Source organism: Phalaenopsis equestris, unplaced genomic scaffold (genome assembly GCF_001263595.1).
Source record: "Phalaenopsis equestris unplaced genomic scaffold, ASM126359v1 Scaffold000140, whole genome shotgun sequence".
Taxonomy (NCBI): domain Eukaryota; kingdom Viridiplantae; phylum Streptophyta; class Magnoliopsida; order Asparagales; family Orchidaceae; genus Phalaenopsis; species Phalaenopsis equestris.
In genome coordinates this window covers 1,201,044-1,227,630 of record NW_018164582.1, presented here as the reverse complement: position 1 = coordinate 1,227,630, position 26,587 = coordinate 1,201,044, and the positions used below count along the sequence as shown (strand labels likewise).

Sequence of the window (26,587 nt, the reverse complement as noted above, 5' to 3'; positions counted from 1 at the left end):
ATGAGTCTTGAGTGGAGTTCCTACATTAATAAGAAGCAGCCCCTAGGGAACCCTTTCGCGACTCGAACGCTCGATAACGCCGCATTTTGCGTACTCATTGCGCCACACACGACTTTAACATGATTTGACTCGTCCGCCGGCAAACTTGTTCGGACGACCCCGGATGATGAAACGGACTACGCCGACGCATCTGGAACGTCTATTTTAGCTGGAAATGACACCCATATTGTTGTGGTTCCACACTCGCGCGAACTGCACAGATATCGATGCCCTTTTTTCCCGGGCTCAACTCAGGTCCGACTCGGGTTTGATTCAGGCTGGACTCGGGCTGAACACGGGCTAGGCACCAGCTCACCTGGATTTGAAATTCAAATTTTAAAATTCAAATAGATTATTTAATTTTTGTCTTAATTAAAATTATCCAGGTGTTAATTATTTCCAATTAATCTCCCCCTGCATTTGGAAACTATTTATTTCCCCGCCAATCGCGCCCAATCGTTCCAGAGTAACGGCTATTGCCCCGCTCCAATTCTAAAAAGGAAGGGATGGCTCCTTCCTTCGGGGTCGACTTCCTCTGCCTGCCCGGAGCTCTTCTCTTCCGTTGGCGTTCCGCTCAATTTTCCCATTCCGGTCGCTGCAATCAGGAAGCTCGCCTCCTCCTTGCGCCGAAGATCCCTGCTCGCACTCCCCACTGTGCCGAAGATTCCTGCTCGCACTCCCCGCCTCCTCCCTCTCGTGCGCGACAGACGAGCCGCTCGATCCCGCTTCCCGCTCGAGCGCCCGCCTCCCGCACGATCGCCCGCTGAAAGCCGCTCGGCCCGTCTCCCGCACCGAAGCCATCCAGCTCGATTCCGCCTCCCGCTCGATCCCGCCTCCTGCTCGACGCCTTCGTCTGCTCCTACCCGCTCCTCCGCTCACCTGCTCCACCTCTGCGAACAGGAAGGCTCGTTTCTCTCCTCCTTGGATTCGTTCGATCATACCCTGATCGGCTCCCTCATCGCAGAAAGCTTCCTGCTCGCCTTCTTCCTCCCCTGTTTGGCCCCAGCTCCTTTTCTGCGAACAAAAGAGTCTGCCCGAACTCCCTCTTCTTCACGCAGGAGAGGCTTATGTTACTGTGTGATCTAATTTTTCGGTACAAGTCCAAACTTCTCGTTTTAAACTTTGTTTTCTTTCACATAGATACTTTAATTTTGAAGAAGAATAAAATTGAAGTTGGTTACTGTTCTCTCTCGATTAGAATTTAGCAGGAAGGCCGAAACTCTTGCACTCATATGCTTACAATTCAGTTTATTTTCTTTAGTCAAGAAAGAATTATACACATGCATCCATATTCTCTACCTGCTGCTTTTTATGGAAATTTTAGTTCTATGTGATGCAATCTTAATCTTGAATAGCTATTGTTATGATTGGGTTGAATTTGCAGAACTTGCCCTAGACGCATTTAGAATACTTCAGTGTTTGGAGTAGGAACCATGTGACTATTCTCCTTAGATACTACAACTATTGATAGCGGCTACACAGGGGAATGTTTTAATCGCTGTTTTGGTGGAACTAAACTCATCATTTGGGGACTGTTTTAATCGCTGTTTTGGTGGAATTAAACCCCTCATTTGGGACAGTTTTAGTCGCTCTTTTGGTGGAACTCAACCCATCATTTGGAAACTGTGTTAATCATTGTTTTGGAGGATTTTGTGTTCCATTTAAATGTTGTTTGAAGTTGTCAATCACTGTACAGTGCTGTAAGAGTGCTGTGATGTGCTGAAATTAATTATTTGGAGAGTTGTGATGTGCTGAAATTAATGATTTGAAGTGTTAGTTGTTGCCCGGTGTCGTAGGAAACCATAGAGTTGCTGTTTGAAGTTCCTAGCCGCTGCCCGGTGTCGTAGGGACGCTGTAGGGTGCTGTTCAATGCTTCTAGCCGTTGCCCGGTGTTGTAGGAATGCTGTAAACTGCTGCCCATTGCTAATTAAGGGCTGTTTGGAGCATTTGGGGGCCGTAGGAGTGCTGTTGGAGCCTTGGGAGGGCTGTTGGAAGCTTCGAAAAGGCTTGGGAGTGTTATTTGGGCTTTGAATTTGTCGTTTGGGAGCTTTATGAGATGTAAAACTGCTGCCCATTGCTAATTAAGGGCTGTTTGGAGCATTTGGGGGCCGTAGGAGTGCTGTTGGAGCCTTAGGAGGGCTGTTGGAAGCTTAGAAAAGCCTTGGGAGTGCTGTTTGGGCTTTAAATTTGTCGTTTGGGAGCTGTTTGAGATATAAGACTGCTGCCCATTCCTAATTAAAGGCTGTTAGGAGTGTTTGGAAGTTGTAGAAGGTCATAGGATCGCCGCACAAACCTACTAGTTGCTGCCCCGAGGTGTAAGAGCTGTAGGACCGTTGTCCAATGCCTCTATTTGCTGCCCAGTGTCGTAGGAAACCTCCTAGTAGTCGTCTATCACGATTTGGGTTCGTAGGAAGCCACTGAGAAGTTGCCCACCATGATTTGGGTTCGTAGGAAGCCACCGAGGAGTTGCCCACCATGATTTGGGTTCGTAGGAAACCTCCTAGTAGTCGTCTACCACGATTTGGGTTCGTAAGAAACCACGTAGGAGATGTCTACCACGATTTGGGTTCATTTGGAAGCCATTTCGTTGCTGCCCACCTCTGTTCGGATTCGTAGGAAGACGTATAGGTGCTGCCCTTTGTTGTTTGGGTTCATAGGAACTCATACAAGTGTTATTCGAAGTTCCTAGCTGTTATCCGGAGTTGTAGGATCACCGTATACATTTGCTAGCTGCTTACCGGAGCCGTAGGAGATCGTAGGATCACCATACTAGCTCGCTAGTCACAGTAAAGAGTTGTAGGAGGCCTTAGGATCACCTCCTATGAGTTTCTTGTTATTGTTACAACTTGTTCAACTGTTCTCTGCAATTTATTTAAATTTCCTGCAAATTATATTGTGTTTTGTGAGTTGAACATGCAACAGGGATAACAGCAGTAGATATGTCACGTACGCAGGTACATTTTATTTGTTGTTGTTTCTTTATTGCAATTATTGTTGCTTTAACACGTCATCCAGGTACTGAATACAATCTCACTTTCAAAACAAAATAATTTTTAAAAATTAAACAACTTTTTTGAAAATAAAAACAAAAAAAACAAAAATAACACGTTCTTTCGAACTTACGGGAGTCCCTCGGAGGAGGTAACCCACGGTTGCTAACGAGATCTCCCCGGTTTAAATGGGTTTCATAACTCGTTTAAACTAAGTTTAAAAGAAAATAGTGATACCAGAAGGAGGGAATCGTGGGATCCTAACCGGTGGCGCTCTAATCAACTTGAACCCCCCATTGACAACCAAATTGAGACATTGAAACCCACCTGATAAAATTGTTTGAGCTTTAGACTTTAGGACTGTTACAGCGACGAGGAGCTCGGAGCAACTTCGTGGGTAGCACGACAATGAGTTTGGAGCGAACTACAGGTGGAGATGGTCGCCACTCTACAACAGCAGAACGAGTCTGCACCAACTGACCTTTCCTACTTTAAACAACCCATAAGGTTTCGAGGTAGCTCGCCTAGCGTGACGTAAATCCTCACACTTTCTTTTTAGGCATCTGTACAATCATGTTGTGCAGCGTAAGTCCTAACTCGACTTAGGTTCCGAGTACGACGCAAACCCTCATATCTCTGTGGGTTATTTGCATAATCAGACATTATGCAAGTTTAAGTCCCAAATAATAAAACTGACAGGATCAAACACTTAATTAACGTCGTCTCCAAAAATGTAGCCACATCGTAGGATAGTCTGGGATGTCACTGATGTTTCTCCTCAGGATCTATGACATCTCCTAGCTGTTCCTTCCTTTAGACTCCTGAAATAACTGTTCCTATTTGAGTCACTCTCACTTGCTTTTCCACGTCCTACCTTGAAAACCTGAACTTTGAATTCTTGAAGACTAGAATCACTGATCATTATCGAGATTTTTCTCAAGTGATTCTCGTCACTTGAGATGTAATTAACTATAGGGGCTTGCCTCTATAGGGAACTTGAAACCCAGGTAAAATAAACCATATTTAATCTTTCTATTAAATAGGGGAATTTGTCGGTCATATATAAAAGGTTCGGAGACCAAATGGATGTCACAAATCTCTTAGTTTGCAGGATTGGGACTATTATCGGGGTTACACTTTTCTCTTGGAATGTGTAGTATTCATGGTGTCAGGCACGATTATGCAAATTATTGGACGAATGAGATCTATTTGTATTCATATTTTCACATAAAACATACTACTTTCAAAACCTAATACTACTTTCAAAACCTAAACCTTTCAAAACCTAAACTATATACCTCTTATTATATTAAATTAAATTTCAAAAATTATTTTCATATTCATATTTTCACATAATCAATCGAAAAGTTGACCGACAGTGGAGTTATTTTCTCTTTTTTGAGGAGGTGATACTGCTCTGATTGTATCCTACTCCGAGGTGGATATGTATCTTCCATTTTCATCTTCCCTAACTAAAGGAGTAAACGAGTCGAACATGTTCGGCTCGTTTATATTTCGAGCTCAAAAAGTGTGTTCGTGTTCGACTTGTTTGCTTAGAGAGCCGAACACGAGCCGTTGACGAACAAAGTTGTTTGTATTAAAACATCATTTGAATCTAATTTAATAAATTTTATTCTATTTTCTTAATTAATACTTATAATTGGTTATAGATCTTTATAGCCTTGTAGTCAATTACGTTTTTTAAAAATACTACTATATATATATATATATTGATTAGTAGTATTTCGAGGAAAAATGAGCTGAGCACAAACGAACAAACATTTGTTCGTGTTGTTTGTGTTCAGCTCGTTAACTTAGCAAAAGAGTCGAGCACAAGCTTCTTAACAAGTCGAACAACAAGCTGTCTTAACAGTCCTACATCCCAACACACAACTGCCCTCTCCTAACAACAAAATCGTGTTGTCCAACAGTCCAGACTTCCTCCCAGCACTCAGCTCGCCTTCCCTATGGCATAACCTTGCTATCTAGCTTCCCAGACTTCCTCCCTATACCCAGCAGACCCTACCCTTCCTCCTAGTACCCAACCGACCCTTCCCTGAGGCATAACCTTGTTATCCAGCTTCCCAGACTTCCTACCAACATCCAACCAGCCCTTCCATGTACCATAACCTGTTGTCCAGCTCTTGGGTTCAGGATTTAGGGTTTAAGGTTTAGGGTCTAGGTTTAGGGATGTTTGCTTGTCTCGTTCATGTTGTATGTTGTTATTTTTTGTTGTTTTATGTTGTAACCCTCTCTCTAAATTAATAAAAGTTTGTTGTGTGTTTCTTTTGTTTTTCTAATTAGTTCCGGTATCACATCTTCACTGCTCAAGTGTCGAAATGATTAAGAGAATCATTCAACCCTTCTCTCTTAATCTTTTGGAAAGTTAACAATGGTTTGTTAGGTTTCAGAATAAAAAATGGATTCAAGATATCCCCATTATCAATTGTTTACAAAGACTTGCTTCAAATTGCTTGGAACCCAAATTGCAAAGTCACATCTCAATTTGTTACAACTGGTTAGTGAAATTACCAAAAAAGAATGATTCCTACAAATGAAGAACTATGAAAAACATTCATTATTCTTCATGAGATTCTCCAAGTTAGATTAATGAAAAGGAAAAGATTCAATGTTAAGTATCTTTACCATTCTCGTTCCAATAGCGGAATCGTCACGGCTTACATCTCAGCTCTAGTTACAAAGGTCCAAATAACTCTTTATAATTTTCGGTTTGTGAATCAGGAAGTTAATCTTTCCCATCAATTCCACTATATTAGTTGGGTTGTCTTTCCTTGAGAAATTACAAAGTATATCCTCTTTAAGTTGAATAAATTTCCCTCTAAATAGTTTTGGATTTTCAAGTTTCATTCTAAAATTGTTTCTCATATTTTTCTCAAGTATAATCATGCAGAACATATAGGTAAGATTGCATAAACACTTCGACTTCAACAATACAGCGAATTATATTTCTTCCCCTATTACTTCTTGGAAGGGTAGTAATGTTATTGTTGCATACAGACACATACTTTTTTACTTACAGAGCTTCGAGCATTTGAAATGAGAAAAATATGAGGTTTCCAAGAAAGAAGAAAAAGATAATTGGTAACCTGGCTTAATATCAATTCTCAAACTTATTAGTGGATTCATACTTGCAAGGGCTAACAAGTTGAATTCATTGAAGACAATGAAAATGCTCTTGGCTTCCAAGATGACCCCAAGCATCTCTTAAAAATTTACGATTACATTTTCCCTCTTAACTTATTCAAACAGATGAGCCTAGCACAATCTTCGGGATAAATATATAGCTATAATGTTCTCGACCAAAAGAAGAAAGTAAAAGAAATAATAATAACTAATTACTGCTAACAAAAATAAAATTAAAAAAAAGGCAGGCATTTTTATAAAATAAGGAGCCACGATGTGTCACTAAATGATGCATTGGCAAAATTTGTCGTCACTGCTAACAACTTTTCCTAAGGATTATGCAACTTTTCGAAAGATTATGCAGTTCAGCTTACTGAAAAAAAAACAATTATGCATATTTTTTTAAAAAAAATTAGCCAAGCAGTACTGGAAATATGCAGAACAGACACCAATATAAAAATAAAAAATAATTAAAAAGGTTACTCATTTCAGAATAGCATGTACATTGAACAACTTACCACACTATTAATGCAAAAGGACTTAAACTTACCTTCTCACCGCCAGATAAGTTGGCAATATTCTTCCAGCTCTTCTTTGGGGGCCTCACGCTGAAAACTACGCCCTCGGCGAAGGGATCAAGAGAATCAACGAGCTCTAGTTCAGCATCACCTCCCAAAGTGATCATCTGCAAGGAAATATTCATGATTTATTTGAAGCTACATGCACCAGTGGCAGGCGTTTTGCAACTAAATTGAAAATGAACAAAAGCCTGCATAAATAATTACATATCAACAAATACTTTTCAGAATATTCCAGTAGTAAAACCTGGTACATTTCTTTCAACTTTAGTGATATAATGTTGAATCCTGTCATAAACTCACTGCAAAAAAAAAAAAAAGAAAAGAAAATCAACAGCATGTTCTAATATATAGTCCTACTAAAGAAAGCTCTTCAAATTACAAAAAAAGTTTGGAATCCATACTAAATTTCTACTAACCTTTTCTTCCTCAACCCATCATACAGTTTTTTAAGATCATCCCGTTCCTGAGTTGCAGCATTTAGCTCTTGCACACGTTCATTATATAATAGCACCTTTTTCCGGTATCTGTAAAGATGACTGCAACGTCAAGATATTTCAAAAGCAAAAAAAATTCGAACTTTGCATTCAATTTCTTATGCATACTCAGAAATCGAATCCAGGTTGGGGCTCATGTCTTTCAACTGAGCTTCTAACAATGCCACCATTTCTGTTGCTCTTTTGAGATCGAAAACATCACACGATGAGACATCAGTGAGAGTTGCTTGAAGCTTGTCTGGATCAATAGCATCACTTTGCATCCTGGGACGTTTACATCATTCAATTTTCTAAATAGATTTAGCCAAAAGATAAATAAGCAAACAAAAAATACTTTAGTAGATTTCCATGCATACCACTCAATTAATATGTCTTTACATATCCAACATCTAAACTTCAATTTTTACATATATGACACCTTGTCTATGCATGAAAGGTGTATCTCACTTTTAAAAGTTAAAATAGGGGTACTGTTGATGTTTTATAAAGGTATAAATGTTAAAATTAAAGTTTGGGTGTCAGAAATGTAAATAAATAAGAATTGGTTAGTGCGTATGTAAATGCCCCAAAAAGTTAATTGGCTTACTGATCCAACTGTTTTCCAAAATCCTTGACAATATCATCAAGTCTCTTCTTGAAACCCTTTACCTTCATTTCCCACTCTTTCAATACCTTTTTAATGTCTTGTAATTTATAATCATTGTCAACCTGTTGGCATTGCAAAGAAACAGTCATTCACCTGTTGAGAAAAAACAAAATGTGGATTTAAACAAGGTAAGAAAAAACCTCAGCTGCGCGCAGCACATCCAAGCCTTTCTTTAATTTATTATATTCAGCCTTTGCTTCATCTAAAACATCCTTGTGCTTGTCAATGAGCTGAAAGGTATTGAAGCATCAATAACTAGTAACCAGCATGACAATGCAAGATGATAGCTACCATGAAATCCAGCGAAGAAACACAAAAGTAAATATGAAGTACCGCTTGAGTATTTTTATAATTTTCTTCGACCTCAAATGCCTTTTGCTCTATTATTTTAAAAGAAGCTTCCATTTTTTCCTTCTCATCAATTAGAGTTTCTTTCTCTTTCTTCAACTCTTCAATAGACTTGATCAATTTCTTTGTCATTTTATCACCAGCAGCTATCTTAACCTTCAACCGGTTGACCTCACTGCCAGCTTTGTCAATGTCCTAAGATTTAGAATCAAAAACATTAGGAAAAGAAAAGGAGTAAAAACCCTAGATAGCAACATAAATATTCACTTACAGATTGGATTTTTGAGACCTTCAGTTTCTGAATTTTAAGTGTTTCACCACCAGCGTTTTCTATCTTATTCTGAAGTTCCATAGCCTTTGAGCACAAAAATAAGCAGAGGAACATAAGTATACATCCAATCTACTATTAAAGATATGGATGCCATTATTTTGAGTTGAGTCTTATCAAAGCAAGAGGTGCATAAGGCAAACCAACGAATGTGGAATGGGCTTGGAACATTTTCTAGCAAGTGAAGACCAACAAAGAAAGAGGATGACCTGAACTTCCATAAACTAGATTTCAAGAAAAAAAAATCAATAAGCAACAATATTTCATGTTTGCAACCCTGATCGGTGGATTCATGAGACTCCATTTTACTGAGGTAAAAGCCTCATAGTGATGATGACGAAAAATCTAAATCCGACTCAATAGTGCACATCACAGATTTTAAGGAACAAGAAGATGAAGATTCACGCAAAACTACTTACTTGATCTTTAAGTTTATTAGAGCATTTGGAAAGTTTGTTCACTTCCTTCTCCTCTGAAGATATAATATCTTCTAACTCCTTAAGCCTACTCAGCTCATCATTTTTTGGTTCTGCAGCAGCCTTCAAGGCATCAAGCTGCTTTTCTATGTAATCATATTGAGTAGCAAAACTGTCCACCTGTTTGAAAGGAGAACTAACACAACATTAACATGAAAGCACCACGAAGTAAACATTAAATCAACAATTTTAACCTCTTTTTGACTCTTTGCTAGTTCCAGTTCAAGATGAGATTCAGCTTTTTCACAGGTATGATAACGTTTTGCAGCATCATTGATCCTCTGACGCAAGCTTTTTAGCTCATCCTCAAGCTCAGAATATTCTTTTTTGGCAGCAATGATAGCATCACTAGAAACACTCATTTTGATTGATGTTCCCATCTTGCCACCTCGTGGCTTGCTTCCACCACCACTCATTGTACCAGACTTTTCGAATAATGCACCCTCAAGGGTCACAACACGGCGAAATTCTCTATCATCGCCATATGCAATCCTAGTAGCCTGAAAGATATTAAGGGCGTTCTTCAAAATCAATTTTTCAATATATATATGGAAAGCCACAAAAGGCTATGTTAATGCAAGATGAAACGTCCTGGTTGCTCGTTGCAAGATCCATCAAGTATGACAAAGCAGAACACCTAAACATTAGGCATCTTTTAGTGTAACCATTGGTCATAAAATTTTGGATCACTACTGAAATATCCTGAGAAAATTCACCAAGAGGACAAAACATCATGGCTTTGTTGGGATAAAACATATAACACTTCAATACATAATAATTTAAACTATGAAAAATAATACTAAAGCAATATATTAACTGCAAGATGGGAGCTAAGTATCATAGAGAACAAAATGCTACACTATGGGAGCCATCACTCGAGTATATATAGAAGGATTCTCATTAAAAAAAAAGAAAAATACTAATTATTTTCTTATTCATGGGAAGAGCGGATAAAAAATACTAAGCAAACGGCTTATACAAGTTAAGATTGTCATCAATAGCCAAGTTGGCAGAACACACGACTGAAGGGCATTACATCTGCCAAAGGAGGTGCGTGCATAGCTGGGGAAGCCAGCTGGAAGATTATTGGTGCTAAAGATTTCAAAGGTAGAGCAAAATAAAAATTTTCATACTCCCCCTTAAGAAGGAAATATAAGTTGATCAATTTTAGCTTGGTGGTAAAGTTATCCAAATGTAATTGATAAAAAGTTTTCATAAGTTATCAACAATCTAAAGTTTTGCTAAAGTAAAATTTGTTTGAATGTTTCCATTATCAAATTTCTTATTTATAAAGTGTTTATTAATTTCAACATGCTTATTTTAATCATGATGGACTTTATAAGCCATTGTAATAATAGCTTGGTTGTCAATCCTCATTATCATATGTTCATCATGGAATTATTTATAGCTTAACAAAAAAATTTCAAGAGTTAAGCACTCCTCCAAGCTGCCAAAAATAATTTTGTAGCTTCTCCATGTAAATAAATTTCCCATATAAATGAACAATAACAAAAATGTGGCTTTTCACCTATTGCAAATCCAACCTAGTCAACATCAATGAAGATTTTAATACCTATGCTAGTCCCATTATTCTGAAGAATAACCCATTTACAGGTACCCTTTTGAGATATATTAATAAGTATATTATATCAGGGTGCTTCTTCCTAGATTTATTCATAAACCGACTAATAACACTAACAAAAAAGAAAATATCAAGTCTAAGTGTGAGTTAATCGTGAAAGCCTTCCTTTGTCAATCGAGGTTGAATCTTCTTCACTCACAGCTTCTTTATTATATCCAATATCTGGTTTACATTCAAGAATAACAATTTTTTATAGTAAGTTCAATATGTACTTCTATGAAACGGATGCTCACTTGGTTGATCATATTAATTTCTTGCCAATAAAATATTTTAAAATGCCCGACATCCTTGAGTTCAAATTCTTTGATAAGAACACATTTTAGTTGTTGCCTTTCATGACCCTACAAGAAGATGATGTCATCTACATAAAAAAATCATGATAAAAAATTTACTTTAAAATGATTTTTGGTAAATAAAGTGTGGCTAGACAGTCCTTGAGAATAGACATGCCTTCTAATTACCATGGTGATTTGTCAAGTCAAGCTCTCAGTGATTATTTTAAGCCATATATGAATTTCTTGAGTTTGCAGGCTTTAATCAGTTTGCTCTTAATATCAAATCAAATAGATATTAGCATATAGCTTTATCATATAAATTCTCATTTAGGAAGACATTTTACATTTAGGAGTGTGTAGTGTCCCATTGTTGTTACCAGGGGAGAGGAATCCAAGAGCTAAAAAGAGGCATAGGAAACGAAAAGCTGAGTAAGGGAGAGAGGAAACGAGGGCAGGTCGGGAAGCCGAAAGTTACTTTCGCCCAATAAAGATATGTGCTTGAAGGTGGCAGAGGTGAGATGTACTTACCTGGGAGTCGAGCGGCATGCGAAGGAGAGGAGGACGGCGCAAGAAGAAGAGTTGGCGTCAAAGATTTTCGTTGTTGGGTTGAAGCAAGATGCCGAGTCGAGTGCAGAGCAAATAACATGAGGAAGAAGGGAGCCAAAGCCCAAGGAGAAAGGAGTGGCTCTCAAATTTAGTGTGGGAAGGAAGAGGAAGAAGTTCGGCTCACTGCATTTTGTCCAAGTCGAGCCGCACACGAAGTATGTTTGTGTACGAGCTTCATGTAGGTTCAAATAGAGAATAAAATAATGTGGCTTCAAGCAGAAGCTCATGCACGTACGAGTAAGGGAGGCGTTGAGTGTATAAGGTAAGTAATATTAATGTCTATATTTATATAAATTAGTTAATTAAATTAATTACTATTAAGTTTTATTAATATTTTTAGAAATTATTTTAGTGATTAAATAGAAAAGCAAGTGCTCAAGAATATATTCAGTTTGGTTCATAAGCGAAAGACAGGGTGAAGAAAGGCATGATTTTATAATTGCATGCTTTAATCATATATATGACTAATAAAAAAAAATTCATGAATTAATGTCGTGATTAATTTTGACGAGCAGTGGAATTAAAAGAAAGGATGATCAAACTTATCAACCAAACAAATTTTAGTAAGGAATTAAAGAAGAAAGAATAAAAGAATTTGAAAAAGTCATTTCATAAAGTGAAATCAAGGAGAATATTCATGTTCTTATTCTATGGTAATATTTTATTTCTTCTAAATCAAATGCATTTACTAGTATTGCAAATAGTTATATTGAAAATACTCCAAATTCAAGATTTTGAATTCTAATAAATTTTTATTCATATTGTAAGAATGATATGTGTGCACGACATTATTTAAATTATAATAAATATTGAAAGATTTATAAATATATTGTCTGTTATGCAAATGAAAATGAATTATTATTTTAATAAATAGTGATTTTTTTATAATGTTTGTATGTGCATTACTGACTATGATGAAGTGACTTTTTATGGTATGAGTGTGTGAATGCTAATTTAACGTATACGTAACTGGGAAACGATAATGATATTGAAATACATTCAGTGATATAATTTTTAGACGGTGCTCCTGTGATATTTATACAAATATAGAATGATATAGATATACTATTGATATAGTAATATTCATTGAATATCATTAAATAATAATATTAATTTATTAAAAACTTAACTGGTATGTATTTTTTTTTCTTTTGTATTGTATTACTGTAATTTAGAAGTATGAGTATTCGCTAACGTTGTTTAGCTTACTATTGTTTAAACTAACATTACATGCTTAATTAAGTGATTAAAATATGAACAATAGAGAGGAAAATAGTTACAGTGTGTGGACGACCAATAATAAGATAAACTGCTTTAATTTACTTTGAAAAGTAGCTCTTTTATTTGTTCAATAGTAAATTAATATAGAAAACTTAGTTCCACCGTCTAACCGTACATATCGATCGTAGTTAATTCCAACTCTCGGGTTGGATTATGACATAATGGTGAATCTCAATTTGTAAAAAAAAAACATTGAAATGTTTACCACAACGAATGGGATAAATAATTCTGAAAAGATAATTCGTCTACTTTGACATTGTTTATCAATCTAAATTTTCTTACCTTTAGCAAGTATTTGAAACTTCCAATACCAATTCTCCCAAGGGCCTGAATTTCTGCATAAACTACATTTCAAATCACCTCGAAAAATATTTCAAATTTCCAAGCTTAAAAGATTTCCCATAAATGCCAATAACTTAGAAGAAAATTTGTCATGAGAAATATGATGCTTGATCGAACAATTCACAAATGTTCTTAAACTTTTCCTAAGAGTGACAATGGAAATTTTTAGATCATCTTCGAAACTGATATTACCTTGTCTTTTGAAACATCATTAAGTCTCAAGTTAGAAATTCAATTTGGTTATGGATAAATGCTTTGTTCTACCTTGTTAGTTGAATTTTAAATTGGCTAGAATAAACAATCCCTTAAAGAATTTGAAGGACTGAATTTTGGTGGTTGTGACTCAAGAAGATTTCGTAGAGAAGTAGGTTGAGAAAAAAAAATATAACTTCTATAACTGTAAAACTAAAATTCAAGGAGAGATTAGATATTCTCCCAAGAATGTAAATGATTGCCTTTCAAACAAGATTACATCCACAGGGGTGTAATATAGTTTTACGTTTGCCGAAGAGCTGTGAATTTAACTCAAATTTCATTAATCGCCGATAAAATATTTGAATTTTGGCTCGAATTGAAATAAATGAGCCGAGCAATGAGCAAAAATTTTGGATCGAATATTCCTCAAGTCGACCGTAGCTTGGCTCGAAATCAGATTATTAACAGCCATAATAATGTTTGAGTTATGAATTTAACGAATTTAGCTGGAAAATTGTTAATCGCTCGGTAATTGATTTGAATTTTGACTCAGATTGAGATCTCGAAATAAATAAACCTACAAGTCAAAATTTTGGATCAAATTTGATCCAACCCGATTTTGAGTCGATCTTGGCTCTGCTCAAAATCAGATCATTAACAACCCTAGCGAGGAGAATAACATTTGTAACCATATTAGTGAACAAAGTGGCCAATAAAAATACATTTTAAACCTTTTTGATCTACTTTATTTTCCTTGAAAATGAGAAATATACACAAAAGTAGAGCACTTGAACACCTTGAGAGGAATTATAGAGATATGTCTGCAGCTAGGATTCTTTTAGACCAATGCCTACGACGTTGTCTGCCAAATAATTTAAAAATTTATATTAGGCACAAGACTAAAATAAAAATTTAGTCATTTTTTTAGTCATTAGTATGGGATATAAATACGGCTTAATATGTTTAAGATTATGTTTAAGTGTGATTGTTGTCTTGAATCTTAAGGTTAGGGCATGGGAGAGATTGCCTCAGATTTCAGATGTTTAGTTTTATGTATTCGGGATTGTATTATTTTGATTTGGCGCCAGCGGATTAAAATCTATTATTTTTTCCCTAATTTCTCTTGAAACTTGTCTTGTTCATATCAAATTGGTATCAGTGCATTCGAGGCTCCCGCTCTGTCAGAAATCTTTGTCATTCGCATTCCCGTTGATCCGCCTCGTATCATTTTGAAATCGTCATTGTGTCGCGTTCATGATTAAACCATGCAACAACCGAGATTCGAGCTAGCTTGGAAGCCAATGACGGAATCGCGACTCGCATTTGTGACGAAAGTTCACGATACAATTGTGACTCCAGCTAGCTAGTAAAACAATGACCTGATCAACAGTTGCCTTCATGATTGAACCTCGCGATATAGCCGCAATTCAAGCTAGATGGGAAGCCCTGTGGTGTTGCCTTTGTGACCGAACCTCACGATACACTCACGATTGGAGTTACATAGAAAGTCAACTACGGGATCGAGAGTAATAGCTGCCAAGAAAATATATGCTCAGAAGGAGAAATTAGACAGAGAGGTGAGCCAAATAAGATCTAGAATGGGGGAGTATTTCTTGTCCATAAAGAGGCAATTCTTGTCCATAGATGGCAGATTTACAGCCCAAAAAGAAATGATGAAAAAGACTGCGTAGTTTCACACAAACCCACCATCACTTCGCGTTATGAATTTAGCTCGAAGATCATTAATCACTTGAAAATCGATTCGAGTTTCGGCTTGGATCAAGATCGGATCAAAATAAACAATCCGAACTATGAGCCAAAATTTTGTATTGAAATTTTTTCGAGCACATTTCGAGTCATATAATGGATCTGCTTGAGCTAACTTGAAATTGGCTCGTAATGTTTTTATTTTAAAAAATTATAAATAATGCTAACTTAATTGAATATAACAAGTCACAAGCAAATTTCAAGCTGGAACGGATCTGAATAACTCAATTTGAGCCGGTCAATTTCAATTTTGTGTCGAGCTGAAAAGGATCCAAATAACTTAATTTGAACCAACTAATTTCGATTTTAAGCCTGATTGAGCTCGATTCAATTTTGAACCAACTCGGCTTGAAATGAAATATAACGACCACGAGCTAATTTCAAGTTGCACTAAATTAATTTGAGCTAATTTCAAGTCGATCGACCCGACCCCAGCTCGGCTCTAAATCAAATCATTAATAGCCCAATCACCACCTGCCATGGGATAGAGGGATGGCATTTGGAGTAAGCGTGAGCGGAAGCAATTAGAAGGATTCACGAGGCATTAGAGCAAAGTCGCCTCCTTAGGCGAATCTAAAGTGGCGGGATCGAGCTAAGGAAACAAGATCAAACTCGAGTTGTAGCATTTGGAAGGAATAGTGTTTCATGTGGAGTGGGATGACGTCTGATTAAGTGTTGGAGAAGACTATTCAAAGTATTGCGATCTGTAAAAGAGAATAGCGGTGGGTGGGACCCCAGTTGAGGGCTATATTTAAAAGCGCTAGTGCTTTTTGTCGTGCAGCCTTCCTGGTGGATTTAGGACTCTGGGGACGAGCAAGCAAATTGTGGTGTGAATCGGACTTATGAAAGAAGAGAAATCAAAATAGTTTAAAAAAGGGAACTCAAATCCCGCTACATGGATATAAAAAACTTCGGTCATAGAAATTTGGGAGACTCACACATAATTAAGTTGAATAACCCGATCCTTGAAGGAGAGGATGTCAATGGTTGGGTTTAACGCATGGAGAGATACTCTGTCATTAATAGGATGACAGAGGAAGAAAAACCGATGGTGAAAGCTCTGTGTTTGGAAAGGATAGATCTATAGAGAGAACAACGTCAACCAAGCATAAGATATGAATAACTCAAAAACTGATTCTTTTGTTTCAATACCACATGAATAGGGAATTTACACAAGCAGTGTTTTGCATTGGTTAGGGAAAGGTCCTTCATAGATTATAGGAAAAATTTTGGAATGATGTCCAATCATTTCAGAGAGATATCGGAACTAGTGCTAGAAGGGAACTTCATGAAGTGGTTAAAGTCAGAGATTCAAGAAGTATTTAGTCAGAAGAGATAGGGAGGATTGTAGGAAACAATAAAATTAGCGCAGTTGATTGAAGATAAAAATGCAATTGAAGGGGATAACAGGAGCAACACAAGTGAAGCTCCCTACCGGAATGCTACAACCATGGCAATACCAAAAACACAAATTGTGGAACTCAAGGGGGAGAACTCTGTGGGATAAAAATAATGGTGCAAGACCAAAGGTGACATTCATATGTCTTACAAAGACATAAATCCAAGAGAAGCAAGCCAAGGGGTATGTTTTCGATATGACGAGAAGTTTATCCCGGGATAACGTTGCAATGATCAGACCATACAAGTTCGAGTAGTTTGTGATGAGAAGGCAAGGGACGAAAAAAAAAAGGATGTTAAAGCAGAGAAACACCCTCACTTGGATGTGACAGGCGTCTCATTGAACTCGGTGGTGGGGTTAACATCGAAACACACTATAAAACTTCAGAGATTAATCAAAGAGCAGAACGTAGTGATGTAACCACACCATAAAACTTCATGGATTAATCAAAGAGCAGAACGCAGTGATATTGGTAGATGGTGGGGCCACCCACAACTTAATTCTACTTGAGTAGTGAAGCAATTAAGGATTAAGATAGTTGACAGGAGAAGTTTTCGAGTTATGATAGTGACGGGATAGGAGAAGAGCAAGAGAGTTTGTGAAGGGTAAATTTAAAATTGCAAGTTATTCAGGCGAAGGAGATTTTTCTTCCCTTGGATTTTGGGAGCACTAACATGATATTAGGTATGAAATGGTTATTGTGCTTAGGGCAGACTAAAATGAATTGGAAACTCCTAACAAAGAAGTTCCAGGAGGGAGACGAGATTGAGATGTTTCACAGTAACCCTGTTTCGTGCAATACCTTCGAGACACTCAAGACCATGGTTAGAGCAAAATTGGAAGTGATGTTGAGATTCTTAATCGAGTTGTACAGCATGAAAGAGACAGATAACACGAAGTTGACAGAAATTCTAGCATTGATCCAACAACTCCTACAATAATTTGCAGAAGATTTCGAGTTGCCACGAAAATTTCCAACTCGAAGGGAACACAGGCATAAAAAAATCCTAAAGTCGAGGGTTTATCCCATCAGTGTGTGCCCTACTACTGAACCTAGAGTTTCAATTCAGTGCTAAAAGAGCTGGTTGAATCCTTTGGTAGAAGATGAGGTTATCAAATTCAGGCGATGGAACTTAAACTTCATAAAACTTAAAAGACCCGTCAATGACATGTTCCAATGATCCAGAAACTATTATTGTTGTTCATAATGGAAGTTATAGAAGTGTCTTAAATGATAATTTTGGGGAATACAAAGTTTAACTAATTGCAGAAAATTGGATAATTTTGCGTCATACATATAGAAAGTGGATGATTACGATGTCTGAAAATTTTATCATGGATTGGGTTAACGGTGTGAAGCATGTTTTCGAGCAAGCAAGGGACATGCTATAGTATCTATAGACAAGTCCTATAATTAAAGCAATTATTGATGTCATCGAAGGCACTTGAACAGTGGGAATCAGTACGAGTTCTGCAATTGATCAAATATTAAGAGAAATTTTGCACAACAGGAATATGCTTACACCAAAAAATTGTGCTTATGCATAGAGCACTTTCGAGGTCTTGAAGCCACCTGAGTTAAAAGAGGTGCGCCAGGAATCAAAATGTGAGAAAGAAGCGTTTAATTAAATGAAAATGATTGTCAAATTATGGCGTCACTTGGGAGTCATACAACTTGATCCAGCAATAATCTTATCTCTTTCATCTTGAGAACGATGTCTTTTTAGAAGGGGAATAATTTTAGAGCGACGCCAATCACATCGTCTGCCAAATAATTTTAAAAATTATGTTAGGCAAAAAAATTAATGGGCAATTCAATCATTTTTAGTTATTTTTTGTGGGGTATTAATGGGTTTAATATGTTTAGGGCATATGTTATGCGTGAATGTTGTCTTAAATCTTATGGTTAGGGTTCGGGAGAGATTGACTACCTCTTGAATGGTAGGTGTTTATTTTTTATATATTCGGAATTATATCATTTTGATTTGGTACCTGCGGAATATAATCTAATATTTCTGCCATAAATCCAGTAGAAACATATCTCGTTGCTATCAAATTCTTGAGTGAAAATTTGGCAAAGGAGTTTTGAACTTAAAATTGTTAATAAGATAATATTAATAAGAAATGCAACAACAGGAATAACCTTGCCTTAATAATATTTTGAAATATTACTCATGATCATAATGAACCGAGTAATCTCCAAAAAAAAAAAAAATCATTTTTGCTATTTCATTTTGTTGAGGGATATGCATACAATTTTTTTCAATATTAATTTCTAATTCAAGGAGGCATTCCTAAAGAACGAAATGAAAATATTATTTCCCATCGTAAAATCTAAGAAGTTTAACGTGAGTATTAAATTGGTTTTTTATTAAAAAGAAGAATTTCTAGAAAATAAAACCAATTCAAAGTTGTATTTTATTAGAAAGATCCAAGTTGCTGCTAGTGCGATCATCAACTAAAAATAAAAAACAATTTAGCAGTCAAGAAATTATTTACTCGATATGTGGCCACATAAGTAAATAAATGCAAAAGCTAATAAACTCCGTAAGGATTTTTTTTGGGTAGAAAGATCAAAGTGTTTAAATAATTAACAAATTTCGCACAAAAAATCATAAAATCTGTGTTGATGAAAAGGAAAATGATTTCTAAATACACAACAATTGGATGATATGAAAAAAAGGCCACAATAAGATTGTGCTTTAGAGGAAAAAATAAAATGAACATATTCTCATCTTTTACAATTACTTTCCAAATTTAAGTGGCAAAGGCTAATATTTTCTTTCATCTTGCCGGTTATCCTTCTCCAATCCTTGTCATGGAATTCACGTTCAAAGAAAATTAATTAATAGTTTATATCAATGGTAATTTTACATATCCATAATAAGTTGCAAGAAAGCTTATAAACTAAGAGAACAAATGCCAACTACTTGCAGTGTTTTACCCATCAATAATGTTGACTATGAACTCTTTTACACAAAAAAAGGGTGTAATAAATGAAATTTAATAATAAGAATGATAAAAAATGTTAATTATCGAACAGAAGTAACTCATTGGTTATGACTTAAGAGTCGTATATCCCCCACCCTTCGAACCAAGCGACATAGAAAGAACGAGACAAAAGAAGTGAGGGCGAGAAAAAAAAACCAAGGAGAATGAAGAGGGGAAGATGATGCTGCCAAGGAGTTCTTGAGTGTGAAGGAGAAGAGGCATGGGATTACCTGCTTGCAGTGTCGACTCCATAGCAGGTGTGTCTGTGCAGGAGGCGAGCAAGAGTCAGCACTGATGTGTCTCGCATGAAGGAGAAGAAAGATTATGGCTTGTGGCAGTATTGCTTACACATGAACCAAGAGAGGAAGAGGATTGTGCAAAACATAAAATCCAAAGGAAGAAGAAGTCGAATGAGGAAGAAAGTGTGAGGCCCTGAAAGGAGGAGAGTAATTTTCAAAACAATTGAAGGAAGGGAAAAAAGCGGCTCGCGCGCTGTGTCGTTCAAGAAAGTTCTTTGAGTTGAGGATAGAAAGAGCGAGGCAAGCGTACTGTGATTGGTCGACACGCGATCGAAGACAAAGGAAGAACAGGAAGAAAAACGTTCTCGTGTCTGATTGGAGAAATATCTGCGTTGCATACATCAGGGAAGTTATTCAGAGGGTATTGGAGGGTTATATCTGCATTATACCCTATGTACACTCCTTGTAACTTACATGTAACCTACATATACCTTCCAGTAAGTTCTGTGTTCTATCTTCATATATTTGAAGGTTACAGGTACGTTACAGGAAGGTTATAGGGTATATAACGCGGATATAACCCCTCAATACCCTCTGAATAACCTCATTGACGTACGCAGCGCTGCCTACGTACGTCTTACGTACGTAAATTTTTCTCACCTGATTGAATTTCCAACTGAGACATAAGACAATTGAAATAGAAAGAATACATAAAGGTTGTATGAGAGGGCCCAATAGAGGCACCTACCCATACGATATCAAATACAGTAATACCCAACAAAAAAATACAGATAGACTCAAAAAAAAAAATTTAAACATGCAGAAAACAAGTAGCTAGGAACAAGTCAGTTTAGTCATGTCTCTTCCTCTAGATTTAGGAGCGGAGCCAGATAAACAAGCTTTGAAAAGTCGTGTCATAACCAGGAATAACCAAAGTATCATTCATTAAGTTTCTAAGTTGGAGTGTGCCCTCAGCCTTCTTCCGCCGAGAAGGGTAAACATGTCATTCTTCATGTGAAGACTGGCTAACGTGATCCTCGGTCTGATTAAACATTAGAACCGCAGTAGAAGAAAAAGCAGTCGTTGCTACAGCGATAGGTTCCAGTGTATGTGAAGTGTGAATTGTAACCCCTGCATCTAATGCTTCCTGAATAAGAGCTGCGGGGATATCCTGATTTTCGGTCCGAACATTATCTGTTGTAGTATGGTCAAGAGAAGGGATCCCAGGGGCAGACATCAACTCCTCTCTTGTGGTGATTCCCTCCTCAGGTTGGTTGTCATCAGGTTTGCTTAGAACGCATTCAGGCACATGGAGTGCACTAATAGCATGTTCCTGCTTTTGATTATTGGTTCTCAATTGTGAGTGCAATATGAAACATTTCTCCTGCGGGTGTACAAACATCTTGCAGTGCTTGCAGTAGTAAGGTTTTTGTTCTATAATAATTTTTTGTCAATAACCATTGTGAGCAGACCAAGCCAGACTTCTTCAACATTTGGTACTGTAATATTTCTTTTAATCAAAATCATTGCACTAGAGATCCTTAAAAAATGAACCATATGTAAGTCTACACGCAACGATTTCACAAGGATAGTCCCAATTGCATACAACATAAGTAGGTCAAACAATTGAAGCTTGAGTTCAGGTAATGAGAACCAGATAGACGCAATTGGGGGTTCTTGACTGGGATCAAAATTAAGGGTCCATTTGAGCAATTTCATATGTTTGCCCTCGGTTCTGATTAATTTCTATAAGAAAATCCTTGTGTAATCTTATTCTACGCTCAGTTGTATCATATCATGTCTTCCGTCGAAAAGACCCACCTGTCAATCCCCAACCAGTTTGAAAATTTCAAAAAACTTCTGATAATCTTCATCTTATGGCAATCTAAATGGAACTTTCCAACAGGTGTAAATTTGTATTTTCCTGCACAAGTTGAAATTTCAGCGTCCAAGAAGAATATTACTAGTTTGCCCGCTTTATTCTCTACTTTTTTTATAAAATTGCAATCTTCATATCCTGCAAGAGAATCATGGTACATCTGCGAGAATATCGGACTATCTGCGATGTGGAAAGAGGAGTTGCGTTTGTGAACTACTGTAACATAGGAGGGTTTGGCGGGGTTATCGCTGGCGAGGGCGGCAATGGGCGGCAATGTAGGAAAGCCCTGAGGCCATTAGCGTGCTTCACCTACAGCAAATGGCGCAGCTTGCCGTCTGCGAACGGGACGCGAGTAGTCGAGGAGAAACTTTGGCGGAGCAGTTGAGCGGCTTTGACGTAGCAGACGAGCAGCTCGAAAAACGACGAAACATGGGCAAAGCAGGCTCGAAGCAGACGACGCGAGCTCCTCCGCCAGTCAGAGCCGATGACAAAGATAAAAAGAATCAAAAAGAGCAAAAAAAAGACGTGTTTTGAGCTAGGATTCGCAATGAGCAGAAACCCTAACAGAGCGAAAACGAAGAACCACCCAATCCCAATATATATATTTTTAGAAAAAGTCCGAGGGCAAATATATTAATACGAAAAAATACAAATAATTTGTATGAGATGGTCTAAAAGAAAGCTCAACTCATACAATACAACACACGCAAAACTAGAAAAAACAAAGATACATAAATGTAAAAAAACAAAAAGCCACAAAAGGACACAAAAAGTGTTAGAGATATCCTGTTTTAGTCCTCCTGCCTCTAGTTCTCAGGTTGGCTAACAAATTAATAATGTGTGTACCATTCTCCGTAGTAACCAAAATATCATTCATTAGATTACTGAGCTCAAGTAGATTTTCATTCTTCTTCTTCCTCCTATATGTGTAAACATGTTATTCCTCATCCGATGATTGACTTATCTGATCAGTAGATTCCAAAGGTTGTCGGACAGGTGTAGATTGTTGCACGTCTTGATCCTCATGAGCCTGAGTAATATTAACGTCTTTTAGACCTGATAAGGCGGTAGTGAAGGAGAAGAAATATTCCCACCTGTATTATTAGTGACAGGTTTTAGGGCAGGCGGAGTCTGAAGAAACTCCCTCTCCCCCAGGATAAGAGGTTCCAAAGATGAGGGAGCTAAAACTGCGGATTGAATAGTTGTCATATTGTCTGCATGGATAGTGATGTCATCCGGGATATCCTTCTGATGATCAATAGTGTCAAAAATTGAGAGTTTATGAAGAGGAGATGGAATTAGAGCTTCTAGCGGAGCAGTTTGCTTTTTTGCTCTGAGTTGGGGGTGTAGATGGTGACATTGAGAACTGGAGTGTCTGAACATACGACAGTTCGAACAATAGGACGAAAAAGGTTCAATCTCGCCAATATCTATGGTATTGTGTGCCCAACCAAATTTTCTCAAAAACGGATGAAGTTGTGTCTCTTTCAAAAAGTACTCTGGCTTCAGAATGACGGGACAGATCAAAAGTAGAAATGTCGTGTTGAGTGACTTTCCATAATCTGAGGCAATAGAGTACAATACTTTTTGAGAAAAATAATGAAATTTCGTACCAGAGAGACAAATCCAAATCGGAATGATTGGTGGTTCCGTCTGTGAGTCAAAATTCATAGACCATTTCAGAATCTTCATTGCTCTGTTATCAATTCATATTATCTTTCTAGCAAATAAGCGCATGTAATCGTCTTCATTACTAATTTGAATAAGAATGTCTCACATCTAATAGTCCAATTTTTCATTCTCTAATAAGGTGCATAAATTCCAATTCTTTGCAAATGAGCTTTATTTTGGGATGACAATATAAAAATTTCCAACCAAATTCAGACGAAATGAGGAAGCAAGTTGAATACCTTCAGCTTCTGTAAAAAAGATGACATTCTTCCTACCAGGTTAACTATGTCAGAGGCTATTATACTCGAAAAGGAATGGTCAGAGGCTATTATACGAGCCTCCGACCACGCTTAATATGCCTAACAATTCGAGTGTCGCCTCCTTAAGGTCAATTGTGTCAGAGGGGATTCGATCCCCCAACCTGAGGGGACTTATACCGTGGATGTCAATCAACAGGCCAGGATAAGTGGCACATATATAGTTAAGTTTATCATTTAAATGTTACATTTAAGTGCATTTAAAATCAAAATCAATAACATTAAAGTCTTGAATTTGTGGGGTAAGGTGACACAAATTTTCTGTATAAAGGAAGATGAAGATCGTGGGTGTGAAATGGAGACACGAAGCCTATTAAAACCATATGTTGCAAGTTCAGGTAAATTTTTGGGCTAGATTTGTTTATTAATATTTTATCCATATTAAATTAATGTATATTTAACATGTTAATATAAAATTAGGTTAATTGAGGTTAGGGAGACTGACAAAAAAATTTTAGTAAGGGAGGAGATCGATTTGAAAACTTATAAGGTAACTGTTAAGGCTTATATTATTATTAGAATTAATGATACAATTAGTTAAATTATTGTTATTAAATTTATTATATTAGAAAGTATGGAAGAAGGCTATTCAGAATTGAAATTAGTAAAAGATTGACGATATAGAGAAATGAATGATTGAGCTAAAAAATAAATATACTAAAGATTGAGGTGAGTGATTATATTCTTAAATTTCAGGAATGCTCTTTATTTCAAAATCTAAGTTTGATTTCATGTATGCTCTAGTTCACTTAAATTCAAATTACAAAAGATTATTCATATTGTTAGATAGAAAAAATATGCAATATTAGCATGATATGAAAGTTAAGCATGACAAATAATTGCACATTAGAGTAAGTATGAATGTTAAATATAGTTGCATAACAATCTAGTTTAGAAATATATCAAATTATTGTACGACTTAAGTTCTAGTAGAGATAAGCATGTTAGTTTATTGCATGATCACTTATATATGTCACATTATTGTTTGACATTTAGAATTTTAGTAAACGTGCATATATCATTTTATTTCATGACTTATATATATAATAAAATTACATTTATTCATCAATAAATAAGAGGAAAAATATTTCATAAGAAAAGAATGCATGATATAAGAACATGAAATAGATTATTATCATACACGAAAGTTCGATGTGAGCCAAAAGATTTTATATGTATGTTTGTATGTGAATGTTAAGAGTTCACACCCTGATGATATAGGCAATGAGAGTCATAGGACCCGCGTGCATAAATATTTTCCTATCAATCCAAACAATTGTGATGTTTAGATCAATAGTCGTTGTGCCTGCGGAAGAATATCAATCAGGGGCGAGTAGGCAGCTTACTACTTCAGATAATTGTGATGTTTAGATCGTTAACCACTGTGTAGATGGGATAATATCGACCATAGATGTGTAAAGTTATGTTTTGACAGTGCTCCTGAGACCAATGCGAATGTTAAGCATATAAAATATAATTAAAACTAAATTTATGACATATGAATAAACATCATGAATATATTAGATTATTATATGATTTTTTAGAAAGAAATATGAAAGATTAGCATTCATATTTCTCTTTTTCTTGGGTGGCTGTTTTTTAGAAATGTGATTGCTCCTGAGTTATTTTTAAATAACTCATTATGTTAGCTTAAATATATTTTTCAGGTTTAAGCTTTGATTAAGAAGAATATTTGAAGATATAATGTTAAAAAAAGGTGTGAGAGGCAACCTGAAAGGTGTATTTTTATTTGAAAAATTGAAAATATGGAAGTGTGTTTCTTACACCAAACCAAAAAAAAAAGAGTAAAATACAATATATTTTCTTCTTATTCCAATGAATAAATTCGAAACAATATCTAAAGAAGAAATATATCCCATAAATGGAAAAAAACAATTAACATAACTAACTAAAATCAATTTCAGATTTAAAAATCATCCTACACCAAGAATTGATGGTTAGCAGATTAGATAGGAAAGATAAGAGTGGGTGGCTAATCAAATGATTGATGAATTACATCTAGCAATGTAGGTACTTGTAAGCCTGGTAGAGCCAACTGGAAGGTCACTGGGGTTTGTAGATCACAAAGTGATGCAATATCAAGATTTCATTATTTCCACAATCTTAGGCTAAACACTGATGAATGCATGTGCTTTTGGAAAGAAATACTATAAGATCCCTTAAGTATGATTAAACAAATGATTGAAGTTCTATTAAGAACTCAATAATTGATACCGGAGGAAAAGCCCAAACCACAATAAAAAAAGAAACAGAAATATCATTACTGAAATTCCAATAGGTTACAACAAGACTTTTCAAAATAAGAAAAACGACAAACAAACACTACGATCTAGCAGAGTAAGTGCTTGTAAGCCTAGTGAATCACATCTAGCAGAGTAGGTGCTTGTAAGCCTAGTAGAGCCAACTGGTAGGACACTGGGGTTGTAGATTGCAAAGCGATGTGATATCAACATTTCACTATTGATTATGATGAAAAAAATGATTCGAGTTCTACTTCCGTTTAGCTAACTCATTATGCTAGTCTAAATAGTTTTTTCAGGTTTAAGCATTGAAAAAGAGGAATATTGGAGGATACATAGTTTACAAAAGGAGTAAGAGGCAACCTGAAAGGTGTATTTTTATTTGAAAATTTGAAAATATGGAAGTGTGTTTCTTACACCAAGTCAAAAAAAAAATAAGAATAGAATACAATATATTTTCTTCTTATTCCAATGAATAAATTCCAAAAAAATATCTTAAGAAGCAAGATATCCCATAAAATGGAAAAAAAAGCAATAAACATAACTAATTCCTTCGGGACAACACAGGAGGGAATCTATACATTTGAAAAATATGCATCTCGCTTATCTGGGGTGTACATGTATCTGATGTCAACTCCTCAAACTCATAACCACTGTAGACATCCAAGATAATTCC

General features: G+C 36.3%; 1 protein-coding gene across 1 annotated transcript in view; it reads right to left on the bottom strand.

Annotated features, from left to right (window-relative positions):
* Positions 1 to 26,587, bottom strand: part of LOC110021729 (structural maintenance of chromosomes protein 4) — a 99,780-nt gene that overhangs the window by 30,953 nt on the left and 42,240 nt on the right. Inside the window, 10 exon segments of the mRNA XM_020720341.1 lie at positions 6,724 to 6,858; positions 6,999 to 7,107; positions 7,171 to 7,278; positions 7,357 to 7,512; positions 7,835 to 7,956; positions 8,035 to 8,124; positions 8,228 to 8,437; positions 8,514 to 8,597; positions 8,990 to 9,166; positions 9,241 to 9,546. Of these exon segments, the coding sequence (XP_020576000.1) occupies positions 6,724 to 6,858; positions 6,999 to 7,107; positions 7,171 to 7,278; positions 7,357 to 7,512; positions 7,835 to 7,956; positions 8,035 to 8,124; positions 8,228 to 8,437; positions 8,514 to 8,597; positions 8,990 to 9,166; positions 9,241 to 9,546 (1,497 nt within the window).